Source organism: Coturnix japonica, chromosome 1 (assembly GCF_001577835.2).
Source record: "Coturnix japonica isolate 7356 chromosome 1, Coturnix japonica 2.1, whole genome shotgun sequence".
In the NCBI taxonomy this organism is placed as follows: domain Eukaryota; kingdom Metazoa; phylum Chordata; class Aves; order Galliformes; family Phasianidae; genus Coturnix; species Coturnix japonica.
Window position 1 is genome coordinate 11,525,421 of NC_029516.1, and position 21,248 is coordinate 11,546,668.

Genomic DNA, 21,248 nt, shown 5'->3' on the forward strand with positions numbered 1-21,248 from the left:
GGCTGGGGGCCCAGTATTTGCCTTCAATCTGCTGCACAGAAGAACTTATTCAGAGGAAAAAGAATTCCTACATATAGGTCCCTTTTATTTTATTTGTTGGTAGTGTTAACAGTACATAAGTGGGATCCCATCACTGCAGAGGAACAGTTCTTCTGTGACATCCTTGTGTTGTACTGCATGCAGTAGCTGGATTAGTCATTAAATCAAAGCCTGTGGCCATGCTTGGGAGTGCAAATACACAACTGGAAGATGAAACCAGAGTCATAATACTTGGGAGATCTGTTTTATTTTCTTCCCTTGGCCTTCCTTGCCAATAATAAGGCATAGTAATAATAAGGTCCACTAGCAAGAGCTGTTTCTGGCAGTGTATGTCAATGTAAATTCTCTTGCTATCTGAAGAAATACTGTGGATCTATTTTTTATGTGACATACAGTATTCTGGTTATGAGAAATGAAGTTAACTTTGTTAATCTTTCGACAGAAAAAAAGAGGTTACAGTGTCTGAAGGACGTTTTGCTTATAATGGCCTGTTTCCTGCTTTATCGCAATGTTAATCTAATGAGCTTTCATTTAAATTTATGTCAGGTTCTATTACGGTCAAGGTACCTGCCTCTCTCAAAGCCTACTTACAGTTGTCTGGAAGAAAAGTGGATGTGAGCTCAGAGATCGAGTTAAAAGAAACACAGAGTGCCTCCAAAGATGATCACGTAATTTTGAGTGGTAAGGCTTACTAATCTTGGCTACCCTTGAATGTCTGCCTGGCGTCAGTCAAAGACATCCACGTTTTCTTATGAGTTTATTGCTCTTGGCCTCTTCTTGTTTCAGCTGTTTCAGATTTCAGTTGTTTGCTTGTGCCATTGAACTCTTCATGTTTTTAAGGATGGCTCTTTCATTTTGTTTGGTAAATGACTGAATGCAAACAACCGCTTTTTTGACAAAAATCTTATTGCCAAACTCACTTTCAGCATTATTCCATTGAATTTGTGGGACGTAAGCCAGGGCTGAATTTGTCCTATTGCTTTGTTGACTTAAACAATCTCATGAAATAAATTGCCAGAGAGTGTCAATTAAAAATACACTGGAAAGTTTTCTCTGTGTTGGTAGGAGGGTGAATTAGAAATTGTGTACAGTATGTTTATAAATGTACAGAATGAACGTTAAACAGAGTGGAGTAGTCTGAGAAGGGATGGGTGGGAGATGGCTGGGAAAGAAACAGAAGCTGGAGAATGGAATAAAGGATGCATGGAAGGGTGCCTGCGGTTACTGAGAACGTTCTTCTAATAGATTTAAAATTGGATTTGGGAATCCCAAGTCTTATTGATTCCCACTTTAGAAAACAGTTACACTTTTCGTTGTCTGGGTGCGTATCTCTCCTCTTCTCCAGACACGTCCATCTCCAAGTCTAGGCTCTTACTGTTGCCAATTACTCATTTTGCTCAAGAGTCAATGCTAATATAGTGTCTTGAAGGCTCCAGCTTTGTTTTTGAAAGCGTTATGTCAATGTGACCTGATACGGTAACAGATGGGTGAGGCTCTGAGTCTTCCTTTGTTTGAAAACTAAGAAAATCTGTTCAGGATTTCTTTTTCTTCCCCATGTAAAGTAACAACTCCTGAGTTCTCACAGTTCAGAAAGATTAGAAGTGTATGTTGAGAGTACATAACCTGCTTGTACTCTTGAAATGTATGGACATATCTCTTCCTGCACTGAATAGTAATGTGCATCTAAATTTATTATTAAATGATTTTTTTTTTTAAACCATGTTTAAAACTCCTCAGTAACTTATGGAACGGCTGTGGATTCCAGCAGGGCTGTGGGTGATGAAGCACCTCAGCAGCCAAGCGATGCATTTCCTTGTTGCCAATCATCTTCCTACTCTGGCAGCGTTAAGGATAAAATTACTGCTTCAGATACACGTGGCTTAATGGCTTCTCTGGTTTTGCAAACCACTCAGTGTTTCTGTAGTGCCATCAACACTGAAGCAGAAGCAATTTTTCAACCTACCATACCGTATCCAAATGATCCTGGCAGATGGGCTCCAATCAGTTAATTCTCAGATGTAAGTATCCCAAAGCCAGAGAAATCATCAGGAATTATGCAACAGCCACTGCTTATTGATTGCTTTCAAATGGCTTTTGTTGCACACAAAGTCTATTAAACGTACATTTAAGTTTGTCAGAATACAGGTAAATGGAAAACAGACCCTGCAGGGTGTAGCGCTGGGCTGAAGTGACACATCTTCATCTGCCTCACACTGGGTATTTAGCTTTCTTAAATATTTCCTAATATACCCAATGACTTTTAGCAGATTTCTTCTGCCCTTTTCTTCTCTCACCTGTAAAAGGAACCGAGCTTAAAGGAAGATGAATTAGTTGGTTTTGAGGTGTGCTTGGTTCCTTTTCTTACTCTTTCAAAAATACTACTTTCCCTTCCTTGCCAAGCCAGCAATGTTCCTTTCATATGGCAAGGGGGAAATGTTCTTCTCATTATAGGGATGCTGTGCTCTTTCTTCAGCCAGGTATTTGTCCTCTCATTCTCAACAATCTCTTTTAGAAGTTGATATTTGAGAACTTTCTTTTAAATGTAGATTCTCAAATAATTAAAAAGGATTTAATGCTGGTTCTGTATCTTGAAAACATTATTTAGTGTTGAAGTTTTAGGTACGGAGATCATAGACATCTGGGAGTGCTGTGTGAGAGATGAGAGGGGGTTCTCCACTGAGAGCTGTGTGACTTGAGTAAATGTGCACCCGGATTGTCACCAGCTCTATGTGACACAGCCTTCCTTCCTGCTGTTAGGGCAGGTATCATCTCATTGCTTCAAGGCTCCTCCTTCCATAGGAGTGAGGATGGTGGCACACTGTGGCCCTGTGAGCAGTCACATCCAGGGTTTTGCAAGGCAGCCAAAGAAAGGATGTGGATTTCATCAAAGCAAAAAGATAAAAGGAGCTGAGTGATGAAACTGTCAAAAGGTGTTTCCTCTTTCAGAAGAGTGAGGGACTTGCCTGCAAGGCCGGCATGCTTGTTAAGGAAGGGATGGAACCAGAGAACATGCCAGGGAGTTTATTCCTCAGAGTAATTTGCGGGAATAAGGCATCTGTTTCCATTGGCCTTAGTAGGCACTCCTGTACTGTGGTACAGTGAAGGTTATAAAAACAGATTTTTCATGCTATGCACTGGTCCAGCTTTCATCTCTGAAAGCATTTCATTTCCTGCCTAGTTTGAGAACGTTTAAGTAATTTCAGTAGTTTACAATAGTGATCATGTCAAGATATCTTTTCTTCCTTCCCAGAGCAAATAGGGTAGGAAAAGAGGACTTTCCTTGTCAGTAGGCTCTGAAGCTTCCTTCAGGTGTGTGTGCCTTCCCCATTGCTCCAGGTCTGCCTTTACCTGGGAATCAGCTCACCTAAGCCTGCAGACATCATTAACCACACCCGGAACTACATATGGTAACAGGGAAGGTGGCAGGCTAGTAACTGATTCTGTAATCTAAGCAGATCAGGAAATTAGGAGACTCTCAAGCCAAGAAGGTTACAAACATGTTAAAAGGACTGATGAGCATTTAAATAATCCTGATTTGTTTCCATTTTAAACCATTATTCCAGAATATCATTTTTACTTTCAAAGTATGGAGGTAGGAATGTATGTATTCCAAAGATGAGGAGTATTTGTGTAAACAGTTATGCAGTTGAAAAAACACAAAACCACCCAAATGTAATGGTATATTAACAGGACTGTTCTGTAAAACTCAAAGTAATCCTTTGGCTTTTCTTGGCATTAGTAATACTTTGCTGGAATGCGTCCAGTTTCGAGTAGTCCACTTCAAAAAGGATGTGAGCCTCTGTAGAGACTCCTAAAGAGAACGTACGTTCAGAGGCTGAAAATGTCACTTATGGGAGGGAGACTTATAAAGGAATTGTAATGCTATTGGGCATGCTTACATTGCCAGCTTATGCATTGACAATTGCAAGTCTGCTGGAAAAAACAGTCTTGCAGTCACTCCTTGATGGTGTCAATTTCCTAATCGAATGGTCTGGAATATAATCCATCTTTTACACGATGTAAATCTTCTGTCTCTGAGTGGTGCCAGCGACTCATCTGATTCCTGATCTTCCTCTCCCCTGGCCCAGTTCTAGTGCCAAGTGCAACCTTTGACATGGTGCCATCCATCTACTTGGAGCTGAGTGAGCTTTTAACTTTGGCGGTCAGTTGCTCCATCTGGTTTTCAGCACTGGCATGAGTTTCCTTGGTCCAAGTCCCACAGTGTCACAGGTGCTCCTCAGTGGCTGTGGATGTTTGTATTTTCATGTTACCACATCCTACTGTTCTTACTTTCTCAAGTTGACAAGCCGGTCCCTTTGTACTTTTCTGTTCTCTTACTAATAACAAACATATTCTTTGTGAACGCTTGTCTTTTCTCAAGTCAAGACGCATATCTGCTTCCTTATTTTGGCTAACGTGTCAACAGTTGCAAGTTAACAGATTTGTAGTTTGGGCTCTAATTGTATCAATCTACAGCACTAACACCTTGCTTAGCCTTATCTGAAGGATGCTTCTCTGAGCCGTGTCACCTGTTGACCACACACACGAGTAACCAGGACTCTTTCCTTCATGCTAACTTGTGCATTTCCCACTGTATCTGTTCTGGTGATGGAGAGGAATCTCCATCTTCATTTCCTGTGAAGGTTTCCAGATACATGCTGCCTCTACAGTATGCATTGTTATTCTTTCATCACTAGGAACACGTTAGATGGTCTTCTTCCTCATGTGCTTCTGGAGAGAGAGTCTGAATACCAGATCCCTGTGGTGGGACAGGCATTGCTACCACCAGCCTATTTCTGACTGCACAGGTTTCTGCAATAACTTAATTCATGTCTTTCTACCCTGCCTGGTTCTCCAAGACTGTGGTGAGAAGTACCTTTACCCTCAGAACAACTGGGCATGCAGTGTAATAATAAGGATTTAATGTCAGCTTGAGGTTAGGACTGGATTCTTGTCTGGGCCTTGGATCTAGACAGATTGTTTCCTACCTAGATCTTCTCACCACTCACAGAATGGCTCCTCATCCAGTACTAATGGGAGAGCCTATGTAGTACTGTGGGCTTACCTTTAGTTTTGCTTTGAGGTTTGGCTTATCCAATGTACACGGAGAGAGCTGACTGCATGAGTTCCATCAGCCTTGTACACCACGTGCAAATCCTTATGGATGTATTTATTGCTTTTGTTATCAGAAATTCCTATTATTTAAGATAATTTTTTTGCTGCAGTGAATTCCAGAGTTAAACACAGACACAGTAGAAGGGGCAGTGAATAATGTGAGGCGAGCAACTTGCCTTTAAAAGGGAAATAACTGGAAGAACGTGTATCACAGCCCTCAACCGGAACCTGAGTTTCTTCTGAAACTTACCAGCTGTGAAAGCACAGCGCTCCTTTTCCCCACTTTGCAGCTGACTTGTCTCTGTTGCATCCGAAGTTTCGGTTCTGATCCCAGGAGTAACCCTGTTAGCTGCTGCGTCCTTTGTTGTTTTCTTTGTTCTCAAGGCACTTCCTTAATACTTCCCTTCTTTTCTAGAAGCACTTTTTATTGAATCCTTGCCACAAGATCTGAGTGGGAAGAGCTTTGTTGTACAGATTTACAGTGTCCCTCTAAAGGGCATCCCTCTGTGAAGCCTTGATCCTTAACCAATATCTTATAAAACAAACAAAAGCCCAGGTTGTATCTGGGACAGATTACATTCCTTTAAGTCAAATAAGAAGTTCATCCAACTTTTAAAAAGCGCATCAGATGAGATGATATCCCACTGATTTTTATTGCTTTCAGCTTGCGTTTAACTCAAGCTGTACGCAGCATTTTTGGGATGCAAAAATTTACAAAAGCAGTGAAAAGCATTTAAAATCTGCTCATCTTTGTCTTATGATATGAACGTAGAATTACTTCAGTTTCTCTGGCCTACAGTCAGGCATTCGCATCGATGATCAATACTTGACTGCATGAAGTTCTGCAGAGACCTTCTCTGCCTTTGGCATGTATGGAAAAAAACTTCCTTTTTCCTCAGTTTTATATTGAGAAGGTGGCCATGCAGCGTATTGGTGCAATGTCCAACTAAGCTCAGTTGCTCGATTAGCACCTCCTACACAACACAATTCCAGTATCTTAAGCTTGATTTGAACTTGCTACTGGCGATAGGATTAATAACCTTAATGTACTTTGAAGATCTTCATCCTCAGGGAATGGAGTTTGATACTGAGTTTGCTGCGGGCAGTTTTATATTCCTGCATTCCCTTCATGGGCAAATCTCCAAAAGAAGCATAAAGAAAGAAAACAGTTTTCTAAGTTCACATAGCAAATACAAAATGAGAAACAGAGCTCGGGCTACAACTGAGCTCTGAAATGACTCATTAATTTCTTTCTGTTTCTCCAAAACTCGCCGTTAAAATCATGGCAGCAGCGTAGCAGGGTGAAATCATCTACAGGGCTGGTTCTGTGCTTCAGCCTTTGTTCCCTCCACAGCACAACTGACACGGTGACAAAAACACCAGAGAGGAAATGGCTGCGGCCAGGCTCTCCAATAGGAGCTTTGTGAGAAAATGTCCTGTAAATGTGATGTCTTCTCTTAGAAAAACAGCTGCATTGTCAGTGCTCCACAACTCTGCGAAGGAATCAGGTGAAATTCTCCTCTGTGTTACTTTCTTGGTTCATTTGTGGCCTCCGCTACCTTGTGCAGCCAGGAGGGCAGAAGTTCTGGGACATCCACATGGGGATCCCTGAAGGCACGTTGCAGTCTGTTAGGAAAGAACACTGAAATCCTTCTTCATTCAGTGGGAGAACTTGGTCAGCATGGGACTGCTCTGAGAATCTTGTGTTGCTGAACCGTGCTTCAGCCTGCTAGTATCCTGCTTGGCCCAGAGCCATCAAGTAATCCCACTTAGCTGAACCAAAAAGCTGAAATGCTATTGAAAACCTCTGCGCATTGGCTTGAGCTGTAGAAACCAATGCAGTGATGTAAGTTGGAGGTTTGCCACTGCTTTTGACACGGCCAGGATTTTACTTCAGCTCCGTTACAGGTCAGAGCGGAGCATGTTTGCAAAGTTGCTTCAGAATCTGCTTCCCTGCCATCTCGCATGCTATTCCAAGCTCAGATTAGTTCTAAACTTAGAATTCACTCAGTCACACGAACACTGAAATAACAATAAAAGGCACTTTGTAAAAATAAACCAAAATGAAGGTTGATCTTCTGATAAAGGCGCTGATTTGGGACCAAAAGATCTCAGTTTAAATCCCAATTTGGTCACAGACCTTCTGCATAAATTTGGAAGGTCACTTAATCCCTCTTGGCCTCAATTTCTGATCTGTAAAATGGGGTTACGTTCAACTTTCTTCTTTGTCTGTTACAGAGTGAGCTTTTCAGAGTGTGACCCTTCTTATTGAGTTTAGATGAAACACAGAAGACAACAGACATCTCAGCTTTGTTTTGTTTTTAACCCACTGGCAAAAGAAAGCAGTGATATTAGCAACGTGTTTTGTGCTTTGGGTCATCAGGTCTTACCAGCGTCTCTCTTCCATGTTTACAGAAGAGATGTCAACTTCAAATTACCTTGAATGTAGACATACTTCCTAGTCTATGATACTATATTATAGATAACAGTAAAAAATGTAGCAAATTATGGGAAATGGGATGACTACAAAGAACTGTATCAAAAAGGAAATGTTAGAAGCCCCAGCTAAAAATACATAAAGGCTATTTGGGTACCATTTGAAGCATTTCCAGGAGCTTGGTGTGAAAGTGATGTGTTTACCGTGTGCCAAATTAAACTAAACAGAACTCTCTTTTCCAGGTCACATGAATCAAAGGGATGAAACAGACAAATGGATTAAGGCTGACACACAGAGTGGCAAAGTGTATCTTAAAAGCCAAAGCTGGATTCAGTCTGTCAAGCTGAAGGTTTCCTAAAGGTGAAATCATCAAAACAGTCACATCAAGAAACTGTAAAGGAACATTTTATCTGGAATTATGAGACTTAGTTGATACATATTCTTAATGTATGAGAGAAACAATATTAAAAATGAGGGCTTTTTAACCCAAGATTTGCTGGTGACGGTGGCTGGCGGTTAATGGGTCTGGTTTACTTTTAGTGCCTTTTAGGAACTACGGGGCCTTACAGATGCAGAGTTTGTATGACCTGACCCACTCACCAAATTGGTCTTAAAAGATGTCGACTTTCAAACAGAAGTTTGGAGTCATCGTTTAAAACCAAGAAGTCAAAGAACAAAAGCACTTTCACTTCCTGGTCTTTGGAAACATGAGAATTTACTTCCAAGGAGCTGTGCTCTGCCAACTGTTCTGTATTTCTTAGCAAAATCTCTTTCTACTGTGGGACTGTTGTTTATGTAAAACCTACAATTCTTTTTTCAAACAAATTATGTGCATTGTGGATAAAACCACTTTCAGTCTTTAATTCATTGCTGGTTTTCTTGTCTGCTTTTAACCCCTCAGCGGTTTTTGCTTTGTCAGCGGGCACTGTATGTGTAAAACTGCTTCTGTGAAACAAAGCAACTTGTTCCGTGTTGTCCTGAACCACTTCCTTGTAGGCTGAGTTAGCAACTCAATGTACGTTGCAGTTTGTCTACAAAGAAATGCTTTCAGTATGAATACTCCAAAGTGCAACAGGTGTGGCTGATTCCAAGGAAGAACACTCCACCAAGCAGGACTTGGGATAAGAGTCCATGTCAATGTTCCCCAAAGTAAAATGAGAACTGTAATCTCCTTGCTACATTTCCAGTGGTTTATCGTCAGCCTTGCATGACAGGACTGTAAGCTCATAGAGGCAGAAAGGCAGAGGAGGAAGGTGAGGGAATTTTATACACCCTGCACAAGAGAGTGATTCCTGTGGAGGCTTTTGTTACTGTATTGCAAACACACAGTAAACTAAAAGGAGCTTTTAAAAGCCTTTCTGTTTATAAATGGCCCCTTAGAACAGAAGTACTGAAGTTTGTGTTTTACAGCTGAAGTGCGGGACTGCCTGCCAGCTGAGGGGATGGAGAGAACCACAAAGGGTTCAGAGTGTCAGCTCAGGTTTTAAATTGTGTATATGTGTTGGTAGACCGTAACGTTATACAATGAGATTCCCCAAGGGCTGCAGTTGCCCCTCGTTGATGTTCTGCAGCAATCAAGGGTTGATTTTTTAACATTAATAGAGAGTTAAAAATTCTACATTCTGTTTCCCATTGTGCATTCAGTTTGTTCTGTGGCAAATGATGTATATATTTAATAGCTAGTATATAAAACTACTATATGTCACTACTAAAAGGAATATATTATTACTAAATATCATTATACTATTAGAAGATATACAGTTCGTAAATGTGTAACGGTTTCCTCAAGAAGTTTTGACACTGCTATTTTCTGAGCTGCTGGCAAAAAGTGAAAGAAGCGCTCCTAAATTCTTGTTGTATCTGGAAATAAAATATGTAGCCAATGTTTCACAGAATAGAGTCTGTTACTGGTTCAGTTATTCGCCTTAATTACAAAGGCTGTCAGCATCAGCCATTAAGGTCTTGTTTTGGGGTGCTGCTGCATCAGCTGTCTAATGGAGAGCGTGGTAAGAAAGCACGTTATTTCCCCCACGTTCAAAATTAAGCAGAAAAATGCATTCTAAAACTTGCTGTGATTAAACGGTAGGAGAGAGAGGTATCTGCTTAAAGAAGTGTCAATAAGCCATTAGAAAAACAGTGCTACCAGTAGAGCTACTGTGGTGGTATTCCTTATAAGACAGTAACTGTTGAGACCACTAGAACTCTAACATAAAGGTCAAGAATGAGCCAAGGATAGAGAAATGTTTGGGAGGTTACCCAAAAGACATCCGAGTAACGTTCTAACATAATGAGGTGAAACTTATATTTTTTCCTCTGGACAAGAAAACATTAATGGGTTATCAGTAATGGGGATTTAAATGGCAGGCCCTGTGTGTGCTCATTTTTCTTGTCCTTTTGATAGGAAGACAAGAGTTCTTAGAACTGGAGAAAAATGATGCTGTAACACTTTTCCCATCTGTGCTCCCTTTCCTTTGATGCTCCTGACTTTGTCAGCTGCCAGCTAGTCTGCAGTTCAGAACTGCAAGTGCAGGCATTGGCTTTGCCTAGAGAGCTGAACTCAGCCTGAGAGGCCTTCATAAGAATCAGTGCTCTGGGCATGCAACTGACTGCTGAGAAGTAGAGGAGTGCTTAAATGTGCACATATAGATGGGTATGAACAAACAGGCCATCGCTACCTGGACACCTTTCCTCACCTCTCTCCCGTGTTCAAGAAGCACTTGGTGAGTAGCAGCCGTGTCAAGGGAGAAGTTCTGTGGGAAGCCTGAGTGTTTATGTTCTGCAGAACCTTGATGGCAAATAAGCCCCAAACATATACAGATTTATTTATTGCTTCCTCTGCAGGAGACTACAAAAACCTCTTAATATTCAAAGACGAAGACAGCTTGAATCAACATGGGAAAGTCAGCATTGTTGTTTCAGCACAGCTGTCTTGCTCGAAGGCAGACATGTCCCTGTGAGAAAGATTTACAGTGCATCCTTACTAATCCAACGTGGTCTTTTATTGAAGTCTGATTAATTTCAAGAAAAATAACGCGACGTTCTTTTCATGTTCATGTGAAAAACCAACCAACCCAAACCTCCAGCTCTAGATGTCCCATCATTGCTTCATTTGGCATTTGGAGGGATTTGTTCCAGCAGGTTCTCACTTGTGCTTTTTGGTGAAGGTGTGTTACCATCCCTGTCATAGCCAAACCAGGAAGGAGGGTCAGCATCACTATAGTCGTGTTGCTCCAATTTGGCTGTATATTTCAAGACAGCTCGTCTGCAATAACAGAAGAAAATAATGATATTTGTTTCTACAAAGAACACTAAAAACTTCCTTATCTTAACTGAACCTTTCAGTGTTGGGTGTCTTGGTAACTAGAAAAGAAATAGTTGGTTAGATCACAGTCATGGAATAAATCGTGTTGAAGGAGGCCCATGGAGGTCATGGTAGTTGTAGTCTTTTCAAAACAGATCCAGGTGGGTACAGCTCTGCTCGGTGAGCTCTGAGTAGCTCCACGGCTGGAGGCTGTACAAAAGGATCTCCGGGAGCCTCTTCAAACATTTGCCAGCCTGCTGGTTGAAAGATGGCTTCCTTCTGTGCCATCAGAGCTTCCCGTGTGCCAGCTTGTGGTTGTAACCTTTTGTCCCAGCAGTACACGCTCTGGAGTCTGGCCTTGTCTTCTCTTTCATATCCGCTCATCAGGGGGTTACAGACAGCAGTGTGGTCTCTCCTACTCTGATCCAAGTCCTCCCACGACTGACCAGCCTGACTGTCCCAGCCTGTCCTTTCCCAGCCTGTGCTTCCACCCTACGGCAGTCCTGGTGGCCCTCATCTCAGTTTGTTCTGGCGTGCCCATATCTGGCTTGGCTGGGGAGCCAGTGGCAGCTGAACCAGGAGTGTTATGGCATCCAAAAGCACAGGCTGTGTCACGTCCCTCCTTTCCCCTGGCTGTCACTCATTTCCTACTCATCTGTCCCTTCTATGGCCATGCCCCTCTGCAATGTTCTGTTAGAACAATGAAACGATGAACAAAGTGACACAGATACGGGGCAAAATCAGGACTGCTGACTGATGGAGCTTCAAGAGCAACTCTCCCACCTTTCCACGCACAGCGTCTATCGGCCCAGCAGCTTCCACTGGCTTCCTGAGCTGAAGAAACTCGACCCAATGCTTGCAGTCTTTTGAAAGCCCATTTCTTTCCATCCCTTCTGCAGCTTGGCTCCTGGCCTGCTCCCAGCTGCACAGAGCAGCCGCCCCCCAGCTCCCTCCCCTGGCTTCCCCCTCCCAGCCTGCGTGCCAGTGAGCTCCCTGGGGCCCAGCGTGCTCATGTGCTGCTGGGGAAGGGCCAGCCCTGCGTCGCCTGCAGGCAGCTCAACTGATCTGTGTCATGGCTACAGTACAGCAGCCTTCCTCCCCACTGAGCTCTGTAAGAGAATATAACATGCAGCATCTAGACAGCAAAAGGAAAAAGAAATCCCAGTTGAAGTGGGCAGATAATTAAAATTATCTGACTAATGCTGTTGCAATATTCGTAATATTCTGGTATTTCTTTTTCCAAAGTGAAACCCATGAAGCTGGTTACAGCAGCCCCAGCCATGCACAGCTGTGGTGCTCACATCACATCCCTGCAGCAGGCTGGAAGCAGGAGGGCTGCAAAGGGGACTGGAGCAGTGGGGCAGGAGGGCTCCTTTCCCAGCACTGCAGGATGTGTGTTTCGAAAAACAAGACTGACGCGCTGTATGAGCCTCGTGAACACAAGGCTCAACTGTTTTTCTATTAAGGAGGCCTTTGCTGTTGAGGAATGTGTGCACAAATTATGTGAGCTATAAGCTGTAACTATAAAACAAAATCAACTCATCCAAGTCCAAATTCCTGTTTTTCATGGAAACTGCAACGTATAGTAGCTGGCTGCAGCATGTATGAGTGGAGCTGTTACTATTTCTTTGGAAACTTATGCCGTCCCATGCCTGGAGCTACAGCTGATTAGTTTGCCAGAAACAGCCACTTCTTAATCACCAACACATGGCAAAAGGCATCACTTACTTAAGATGTGCTGTACTATGATAGAGCCTCTTTATTCATTCATATAAAGTCTTAAATGAATGCTCTGATGAATAAAATCTTTTCAGTAAATAATTATGTTTATCTTTGGAAGCAAATGTCTCCTGGTATAAAACTCAGACCACAGACATGGCTCGAGCAGCACTGGAAGACATCATTCAATGCCTACCCAAGGTTTCAGTCCCTTTTACTAGGAGGAGTTAGTTAGCTGTACGGTTCTTCCTCATGGTCTGCATTCTGAGCTGTTCCAAGATTCAGAAGTCTTTGACTGGGTCCATTAAAGGCAGAGATTTCAAGGCAATGAGGTAAGGTTAAAGAAACAAGAAAAAGTGATGGAAAAGAAAAGCCTAAACAGGGGCAAAGCGTAGTGAAAATGCAGGAGAAACTAAGCTACGGAAGCAGGTGGAGGCAAGAAAAGCGGAAAGCATCCTCCAGGTTACACAACATGATAAACCTACATGCACTCCAGAGTACTGCGAGGTCTGTGTCAGTGCCGCAGCAGTGTTATTTTGGGGTATCCAGTTCCAGTGCACACAAAAGCTGAAATGTGGCTTTCCAGGAAGAAACAGTGAAGTTTCTACTCAGTTTGCAGCTGAAAACCAATTTACAGTGAGTGAGAAGACAGCACTATAGTATTTTTTGGTTGCTTGGTCAGTAGGAGAGTACTTTTAGTCCATCACCAACTGGTGTGTAGGCTGCCTTCATTTCTGATTACAAGGCCATCAGATGCCCAAATCCTTCCCTAGACCTGAATATTTGGATAGCGTTTGGAAAGTGTTTGCTTTGTCAAGAAAATAGAGCTCTTGCAATCTGCTTACGGACCAACAGCAACCATAGGAAACCAAACCAAACCAAAACAAAAACCAGAATGTTCTCCAAGTGTCAAATGTATTGCAGCTATTAAGAACCAATGCTATTTCCATTTCAAAGACTAAAAGAATGTAATAGTAATTGTTGGTGAGTCATTTGTTAACAAAATGGTCATGACTTTGAAAGAAATGTAACTGGCTCCTTAGCAGCACAGACAAGAAAGAAGGAAGCCTTTAATCTTGTTCTGTCACACACAAGATGCCCTCTGCACAGAGCACTGCAGTGGCTGGCATGGAATTCAGATGGCAATGGCAGATTTCCTCATTCGTTCTGCACTCAGAAGGGTTAATAGAGACCTGCAGCTTCCTCAGCACTTATCTGACTCCATGTGGTGCTGCCAAGTTGCAGATAGTTTCAGGAGATTGTTACAGCGAAGAGTGGTGGTTCTCTGAAGACACCAATGACTTTCCCCAGCGTTACTCCTAAGCGCATCAAAGCTGGAATGGCCTTTTCCGACAGAAGCCACGTTTTAAGGAGCAGTGAGTTACCTTTGTTTTCCTCTGGTAGAAGAACCAGCATCACTTCGTCCCACAGGTAGATCATCCATGATTCTCTGTGGCATTAATCAGAAGGTCATTACCCTCCGGATACTGAAGTCTGCTGCAGGCTATCAGTTCAGAGGATGTTTTTAAACTTGGCACCAAAGACTAGTTTGCTGGCAAACAGAATCTCAAATACTATCTGGTGCTGGAAAGAACGGACAATCTTTGTGCTCGTAACTGTTTCCAAAGAAGCTGCATTGCAAAGCTTCAAGAGCCATATAGAGTGACTCCATATGTTTTCTATTTAAACCTCAGGAAAGAGTGAAAACAAAGCTCTGAAGAAGTGTGTGACACAGTACGAGAGATATGCCTCAATGCCTGCATGGCTCAGTCTATTAAGAGATGTCTGCTAGGACTGGTTAGTGTTTAATAAAGGGGAATTCCTTTGGCAAAATGAAGTATACATGATTTATAAATTTTGTAGAGCAGCTTCAAATTGAAGACATATTTTTTCTATTGCTTTAGCAGGTTCTCCAGATTCATTTCTTCTGAATCCTCGAATACGGAATGAAATGTCTTTGAAATGTGTGTTTCACACCAACAGAATACAAAATACACCCGAAATAGTCTTTTCCAATACCTTGTGTGAGACTCAAAGGTTTTAAGAGTCAGTCTGAAAACAAGGAACAGGGATGCGTTGTTCATTCCGATGCCAATCGGTTCCTTATGGGTCATTATTAAAACATACAGGTGGTGACTAAAAACCACAGTTTATACATATATAGGGTGACAGGTGAGTGACAGTCGTGCCATTGCTTTTGATGTCACCAGTAAAAACCTGCTGCAGGATGACTAACAGCACAGAATCACTGTTATATTTTACTATACTTTTGATGTAGGTTTTGGCAGAAAGGTGTTATCTTCCCAATATTGACCTTGAATTATGATAAAAGAAAATATTTTTGAGAAAGTGTGAGACATACAGGATCTGGAAAATACCTAAATTCAACCGCGATCCCCTTTCTATGTGCTGCATGTTGTTCCATCTAAAAGCAAGTGAAAAAAAACACTCCAATCCAACAGGTTCAGTGCGTTCTGCATTATTTTACATCGTGGAGCCACTTGATAGCTTTTGTGCCTGACTCAAGTTGCACAGGGTAAGACTTTCCTATCACTGAATGTACGTGCAAAGGATCAGAGACTGAGGGCAGCTGAGAAAAGAACCAAGTGCTGTCACACCCCAAAATGTCAGGATCGAGCAAATAAAATTGTTGTTTTTCCTGGTTTTAAAACTCACATAAATTAGGCAGATGACACTGGGTGGAGATTCGTTGTCTCATGGCTGCTTTTTGTTTTGTAAAAATCTGTATCTCTAGGGCTTTCTTTACAGTAAAAGTAACTAATTGGGAAATTCCTTGGCTTAGTCAGGAGAGTTTAATCAAGACAGTCAGTGAAGCCATGGCATGTGGGACTTTGAGGCAGAGCCACAGTCCTGGTCATCCTGCAAAAGCTACAACACTGCAAGTGAGTTTCTGAGAAATCAAGGCAGCCTTTTGTTTGTGGCTCACCAAACAAACTGGAAGGCACTGAATTTCCATTCCTATTACATGTTGTTTTTACTAAAAGATGTAGAAGCAACCAGAGCCCCAGAGGGCTGATAGACTGCTTAGTGCTCCAGAGAGAGATATCAAGAGACGGAAAAAGCAAGTCCACAGTAATCTGTGGGTAGGAGAAAAACCCCCTGAGGTTTAACATGGGAAAAACTGTAAATTGGAAACTTATGAAGAAATTAAAACTATTTCAAATCCTTTTCTTTTCTTTCTTTTTTTTCTTTCTTTCTTTCTTTCTTTTTTTCTTTTTTTTTTTTTTTTGAAAAAATTCTAATTCATTTAGACTGTTTTTTTCAATCACCACTGTTGCAAACCAGTCCTTCGAGACACTCTCCATAGTTAAGATGTATTTAATCAGAATTAGAAGTAGAGGTTTTGAGAATGAAATCCTAAGATGACATTAAGAAAACTAAGTCAGAGAGACAAAAATGAGGCCTGACAAGTTAAAAAATAGAATTAATGAGAACAGAATTGTTTGTGGTGAAACAGATAGAGGAAAATAAACCAAGGAGAGTCTGGAAAGCATGAAGCACATTAGATATCTTTTAAATTGCTAAGGATCTGCATTGGCTTTGTTGTCTATAAAGTAACTATTGAACTATGAAATGATTTAGCTGGGAGTGCTCAATCTATAGCAGTCCTGTGAATGTTCTATGTGGGGGTTAACACTCTTTCTTAATGGATACTCTCTATAATCTAGAATGTATTTTTTTATTCTTATTAAATGAAAAATTTTATACCCAGAAATATGAACCATACTCAGATTTTAGCTCTTTTCCAAGCAGTGTCAGTACCTTTGGCGTGTCTTGGTCACTTTGCAGCTCTAGGTGTGAGGTGATTACACTGAGAGGCTCTTAAACACAATAGAAGTGTGCACCAAAATGGACTGGTGTTGAATGCCACAGTGATTCAACAGAGCAGGTCCATTTAGAACAGGGGGTAAACTGGATTACACTGTGGTAAGTGACCTGCTTTGTCCAGTTATAGTATGTTTCACTTATACTTCATGAAACTATGCTTATGATAACTTGATTCATTCACTGTAACTATGCCACATTATGAGCACAGGCCCACATCAGTGCTCACTTCCACTTCACACCTGCACAGACATTTAATTGTTGGGATACAGGCTCCCACAGGCTCCCACAAACCCACTGAGTGAGCTCAAATACGTACGCAAAATAATCACTGAAAGCAGGAGGCCCAGCCTGGTTTTATCCCTCACGTTCCACGTTTCCTTCATGTGATACCTCATGTCTGTGTAAACTTTCCTAGCAGATCATTTTCTGCCATAAAGATAGATGGGGTCCCTATTTCCCTTCACTTCAGGCTGCCACTAGGACATGTAGATACATACAGTGAGCCATAAGAATCCCAAGGCAGCCACGTGGGCATTGCCCGCCCTTCCCACTCCTCAGATAAAGAAGAAAGATGGAGATGAAAGGAGCAACAAAATACCAGCGAAGACAGATCTTATGCTTTGAGGTCTAAAACTAAATGAAGATTAGGAAATATTCTCTTACTTGGTAATATTTCTACAGTAGAGCATCTTGAGCATCTGGAGTTGCTTACACCCTTTCCAAAGACACTTTAGTGCTTTGTCAGTAAGATTAATGCAACCTGAGATGTCTAAGAAGTGGAGATAATGGCAAGATGTGGCCAAGTACTGGATACAGGCATCAGTCATCTGTAAATGAAGCAAAAGGGATTCTGAAGTTAGAAAAAAGTTGGAAAAAAACCCACCTCATAGCACACAATTTCAGTGTCTGAAAATTGCAGTTCAGCTATATTTGCTCAGTGATAAGATCTGAAATAGGTTAACAAATAGATATAGAGGTTAATAAATAGACTAATACTCCTACTGAAATAAACAGAAGCTGCTGACTGAACTTTGCTGTCAGATGAGTTTAAGGGAAATCCACATTCGTCAAACTCCAAATACTAACCCAACCACAGGACTGAATAATTGAATCTGCTGACCATTGAACAGCATCTTCAGAACTTTGCTATTTAAATACCTGAATCATTCAGCTAGAGATTTAGTTTCAATTCTGTCTGTATTTTTTCACGTATATGTTTCCCAGAGCAACTTCATTTTTTTCCTATGAAGTAAGTTAAGAATTTCTTCTCAATCAGGCTCATTCTTTGAGCTAGACTCAGAACTGCACTGCTGAATATTTTATATTATCAGCATAAATTTTATCTGCCAAGAGTATGCAGATACATGACAGAAAGCTTCACTGAAGCCAGTGGGATTTATTTAAAGACAATTAATTTGCCCCCAAAATATGATTGAAGTGAAAAACGACTCTAATTTTATAGTAACCACATGCCAAAACACTCTTACTGGATACATATTTCTATACTGTATTTTAATGTTCTTTGGCTGTTAATTTTTTCAATTCATTTGGGTTTGGTGTTGTGTTTTTAAAACAGCTGATGTTGCAGGACATGACTGTCAGATGTATTAACATCTACCCTTTGCAAAAGGTTCATTCTTACTTTAATCTCCTGGACATTTTTAAATAGTCTCTGAGTGGAAAATATTTCCTTACTTAGCATCTGTACTGCCTCACTTTGTACTAGAAGTTGCCAAAGGATTTGAATGACCCATTAGTTTTAACGCAGGTGTATCCATTTCATTTTATGGAGCGGCAATTTGGATTCAGGTCAAAAGAAGACTTGTAAACTTATGCATAAGTTTATTTGAAAAAGTCTTGATGTTCTTTTCTGAATAGGATAGTAAACAGATTGGCTTAATAACCATTTAAGGAGGAAGATATCATCTAGGAACGAAGCACTAGAAAGGGATTACTGGGACACTGAGTTTAGTTCTTGCTCCTATTTAAAGACCTACAAAATATGACCCAGCTCATTCCCTTATTAAGAGCCACCCTAACATTACATGACACTTTGTCCCTGTCTCCCTTTCCAGGATTCTGTTTTACAATTCATTGCTCTGATAATCAGAAAATTAACCAATTTTCAGCCTAGATGCATCCACTGATATTTTAAGCTGATTCTGATGTGTGTGAGGTGTCTGAAAGTTGCAGTGGAACGCGTGGCTTGCAAAAATATATAACTTCAACTACTTCGGCAAGATAAGCAGCCATAATTTCTGTTATTACTCTTATTATTGAAAAAATTGCTTAGTATCAAAAAGCAAAGAATACAGAAGAGTGGGAACCATGTATACAACTATTAATGTTGTGTAGTAGATATCCCTAAGATAGGATCTAAGGGCTATTCTAAGACATGGAGCAACATCCTTGGTCTACATCCTAGAGAGGATATGAAGCTACACCACAACACGTCCACAAGGCATTTCACCATGCTTCAGCAGCCGGTTTCTACAGACTCATCTGGTACAACCAGTGCTTCATCTCTGGTTATGAAGCTTGCTCTCCACTTAAACGCCAACTTTTGATGAAGTACTCCTCTGTGTCTAGCTTTTCTCATACATTGCATTAGGAGGTTTTGGATGGTATCAAGTTTCAGTAGGTAGAGGCTAGCATTCTCTTTCAGAAAGAGCACTGGAGAAATAACAGCATGAAAACATGGAGACTTGTTATAACAGACTCCCTATTTTGGGAGCACCCATAACACCAGAAGCTGAGACAGTATCTGCAGGAAGCATCTCCAAAAGCCCTTCTCTTTATTCATTTCCAGACATCAGCTCCTTGAGACAGGTTTGTGTCTGATCCAGTGCAGGCATCTTTATGTTCTAACCGCAGCCATTAGAAGAATGCCAAACGTGCTCACGAACCAAGTCTCAGAATGTAACCCAGTTGAACTTAGGCTCTGATTTTTAAATTAAACGAATGCATTGTAGAACTGATAAGATATAGAAGGCAGCAGACCAAATTACTGAATGAAATACCATGTATTCCTTAGCAACTCCAAAACTATTGCCCCAGTTCTAATACATACCTTTGGACAACCAGCTATGCTGACAGATGTTAGTTTGTGGCAGTGAAATGCCAAAGCTTTCACAGCTTCATCTGTCAGCTGATGGCAGCAGGAGACATGACAATATTCCAGGTGCTTAGTGCCTTTGCAGAACGCCTGAAAGAGTAACAAACAGAGCAATCATTCTTTGGAAACGTGCCTGCTCTGCTTTTCTTAATGCACAACACATCTGCATCAATCCTATGGTCGACCTTAGGTACTTTAGTTGTTCTATGTAGCCTTCATAGCAGTGAACTCTCAGCCACAGGCTGGGAATTTCACTGGAAAAAGAAGACCTTCATTAAGAGGTTATTTCCACTGCTGAAGCTCATATGAACTATGTGGTCATTACAATAAAATTCTGTTCCTTTCTTCTAACTCAGTGTGTTGAAACCTTTGTTTTATGAGCCTGTAGATTTGTCTCCTCAAGGACAGAGTAACCTAAAATACTGTTTCTTCACTTAATAATTCCACAATGTGAGTGCAGCAGAACTTGTTGTGGCATTAGCTTCAGTGAATATCTCTCCTCTTCTATCATTTCCAGCCTAAAACCATGGTAAGACAACTCAAACTTGTCACTGAGCTGATCCTCCATGCCTGGTCTAAAGGCAGTGCAATTTGGCATTTATTGCAATTCTACCTCAGTGGGTAGAATCTTCCTATAGAGAAAATATTGGCTGCTTGAAGCTTTTCAAAACTTTCTAGAATTAGTTCTGAAGTAAACTGACTGAGTAAACTGATCTGCACACAGAGATGCATAAATGCACCCCCTTAATTATCATTGTGAAAAAAAACTCCATAGTAATTTTACTACTGACATTTTTTCCTTGCATTAAACAGGAACCCAGGCACCAGCCTGGTAAATCAGTGGTAAACACTGGCTTTTTGATGACCAAGAGGTGTGCGATTTTAATGCCATTCATTAACAGATCCAAAAAAACTTATTAAGTCTAAAATTTGTTTCATGGACCAAATCACAGCTGTACCAATGTGATGCTTCTTGGGTTTGGGGTTCTGGTTTTGTCGTACAAAATATTTGATTGTGAATATTTTAGAATAGAACTGGTTCGATTCAACAAGTCAGAATTTATAAGAATTGGCTTCTGTACCTCTCATATTTAAATCCTGGCTTTACAGGGTGTTAACAGCAATACAGAAATATTCTAAACACCAAAACTGATATATCTTTTTTCCATGCGCAAGAGAAACTGAACTCCCTTCAGAATTAGGCTCAGACATGCTGATCTAATCACTGCATTCTCAGCTAGGGTATGCAGCACGAGCTGCAGCCAAGATTTCAATGCCTGAGAGATATGTTTATCTTGTTTATACTGGCATAGTTTAGTTTGCCACATCCATACTTAATATATCCCTCACAGTTAGGATCTGTATTTGTTCTTAAAGTCTACCCCTGCATTATTATTTTTTTTTGCAAATAGCATTTAGGATATAATTTTCAACCAAAGGGAATGGAGCTTGGCTTATTATCTTCATCTCTGTATCTTTGGGTCTACTACCGAAGATCTCCAGAAGAGGTTGTGAAAATAAATGTTTGCTAAACATTAAAATAAATGAATAGCTTAAGAAGAAAATATAATTTTCTATCTTTTTGTTCAGTGTTTTAATTCTGTGTAAATAAGCAGGCAAGTATTAATGAAAATCTGAAGCAGAATGGCTGCACACAAAGCGAGCATTGTCTG

General features: G+C 41.0%; 2 protein-coding genes across 3 annotated transcripts in view; one reads left to right on the forward strand and one right to left on the reverse strand.

Moving 5' to 3' along the window:
* Positions 1 to 9,486, forward strand: part of FAM185A (family with sequence similarity 185 member A) — a 32,494-nt gene extending 23,008 nt beyond the window's left edge. The window contains exons 7-8 of the mRNA XM_015883193.2: positions 586 to 720; positions 7,834 to 9,486. Of these exons, the coding sequence (XP_015738679.1) occupies positions 586 to 720; positions 7,834 to 7,949 (251 nt within the window). The 3' untranslated portion in view covers positions 7,950 to 9,486. The remainder of the gene's footprint in view (positions 1 to 585; positions 721 to 7,833) is intronic.
* Positions 9,487 to 10,568: 1,082 nt separating this feature from the next.
* The window catches only part of FBXL13 (F-box and leucine rich repeat protein 13), a 67,257-nt gene continuing 56,577 nt past the window's right edge, over positions 10,569 to 21,248 (reverse strand). For both annotated transcript variants that reach the window (XM_015882634.2, XM_032442331.1), the window contains 3 exons: positions 19,531 to 19,665; positions 17,124 to 17,287; positions 10,569 to 10,853 (listed from right to left, as the gene is read on the reverse strand). In XM_015882634.2, the coding sequence (XP_015738120.1) occupies positions 10,697 to 10,853; positions 17,124 to 17,287; positions 19,531 to 19,665 (456 nt within the window). In that variant the 3' untranslated portion in view covers positions 10,569 to 10,696. The remainder of the gene's footprint in view (positions 10,854 to 17,123; positions 17,288 to 19,530; positions 19,666 to 21,248) is intronic.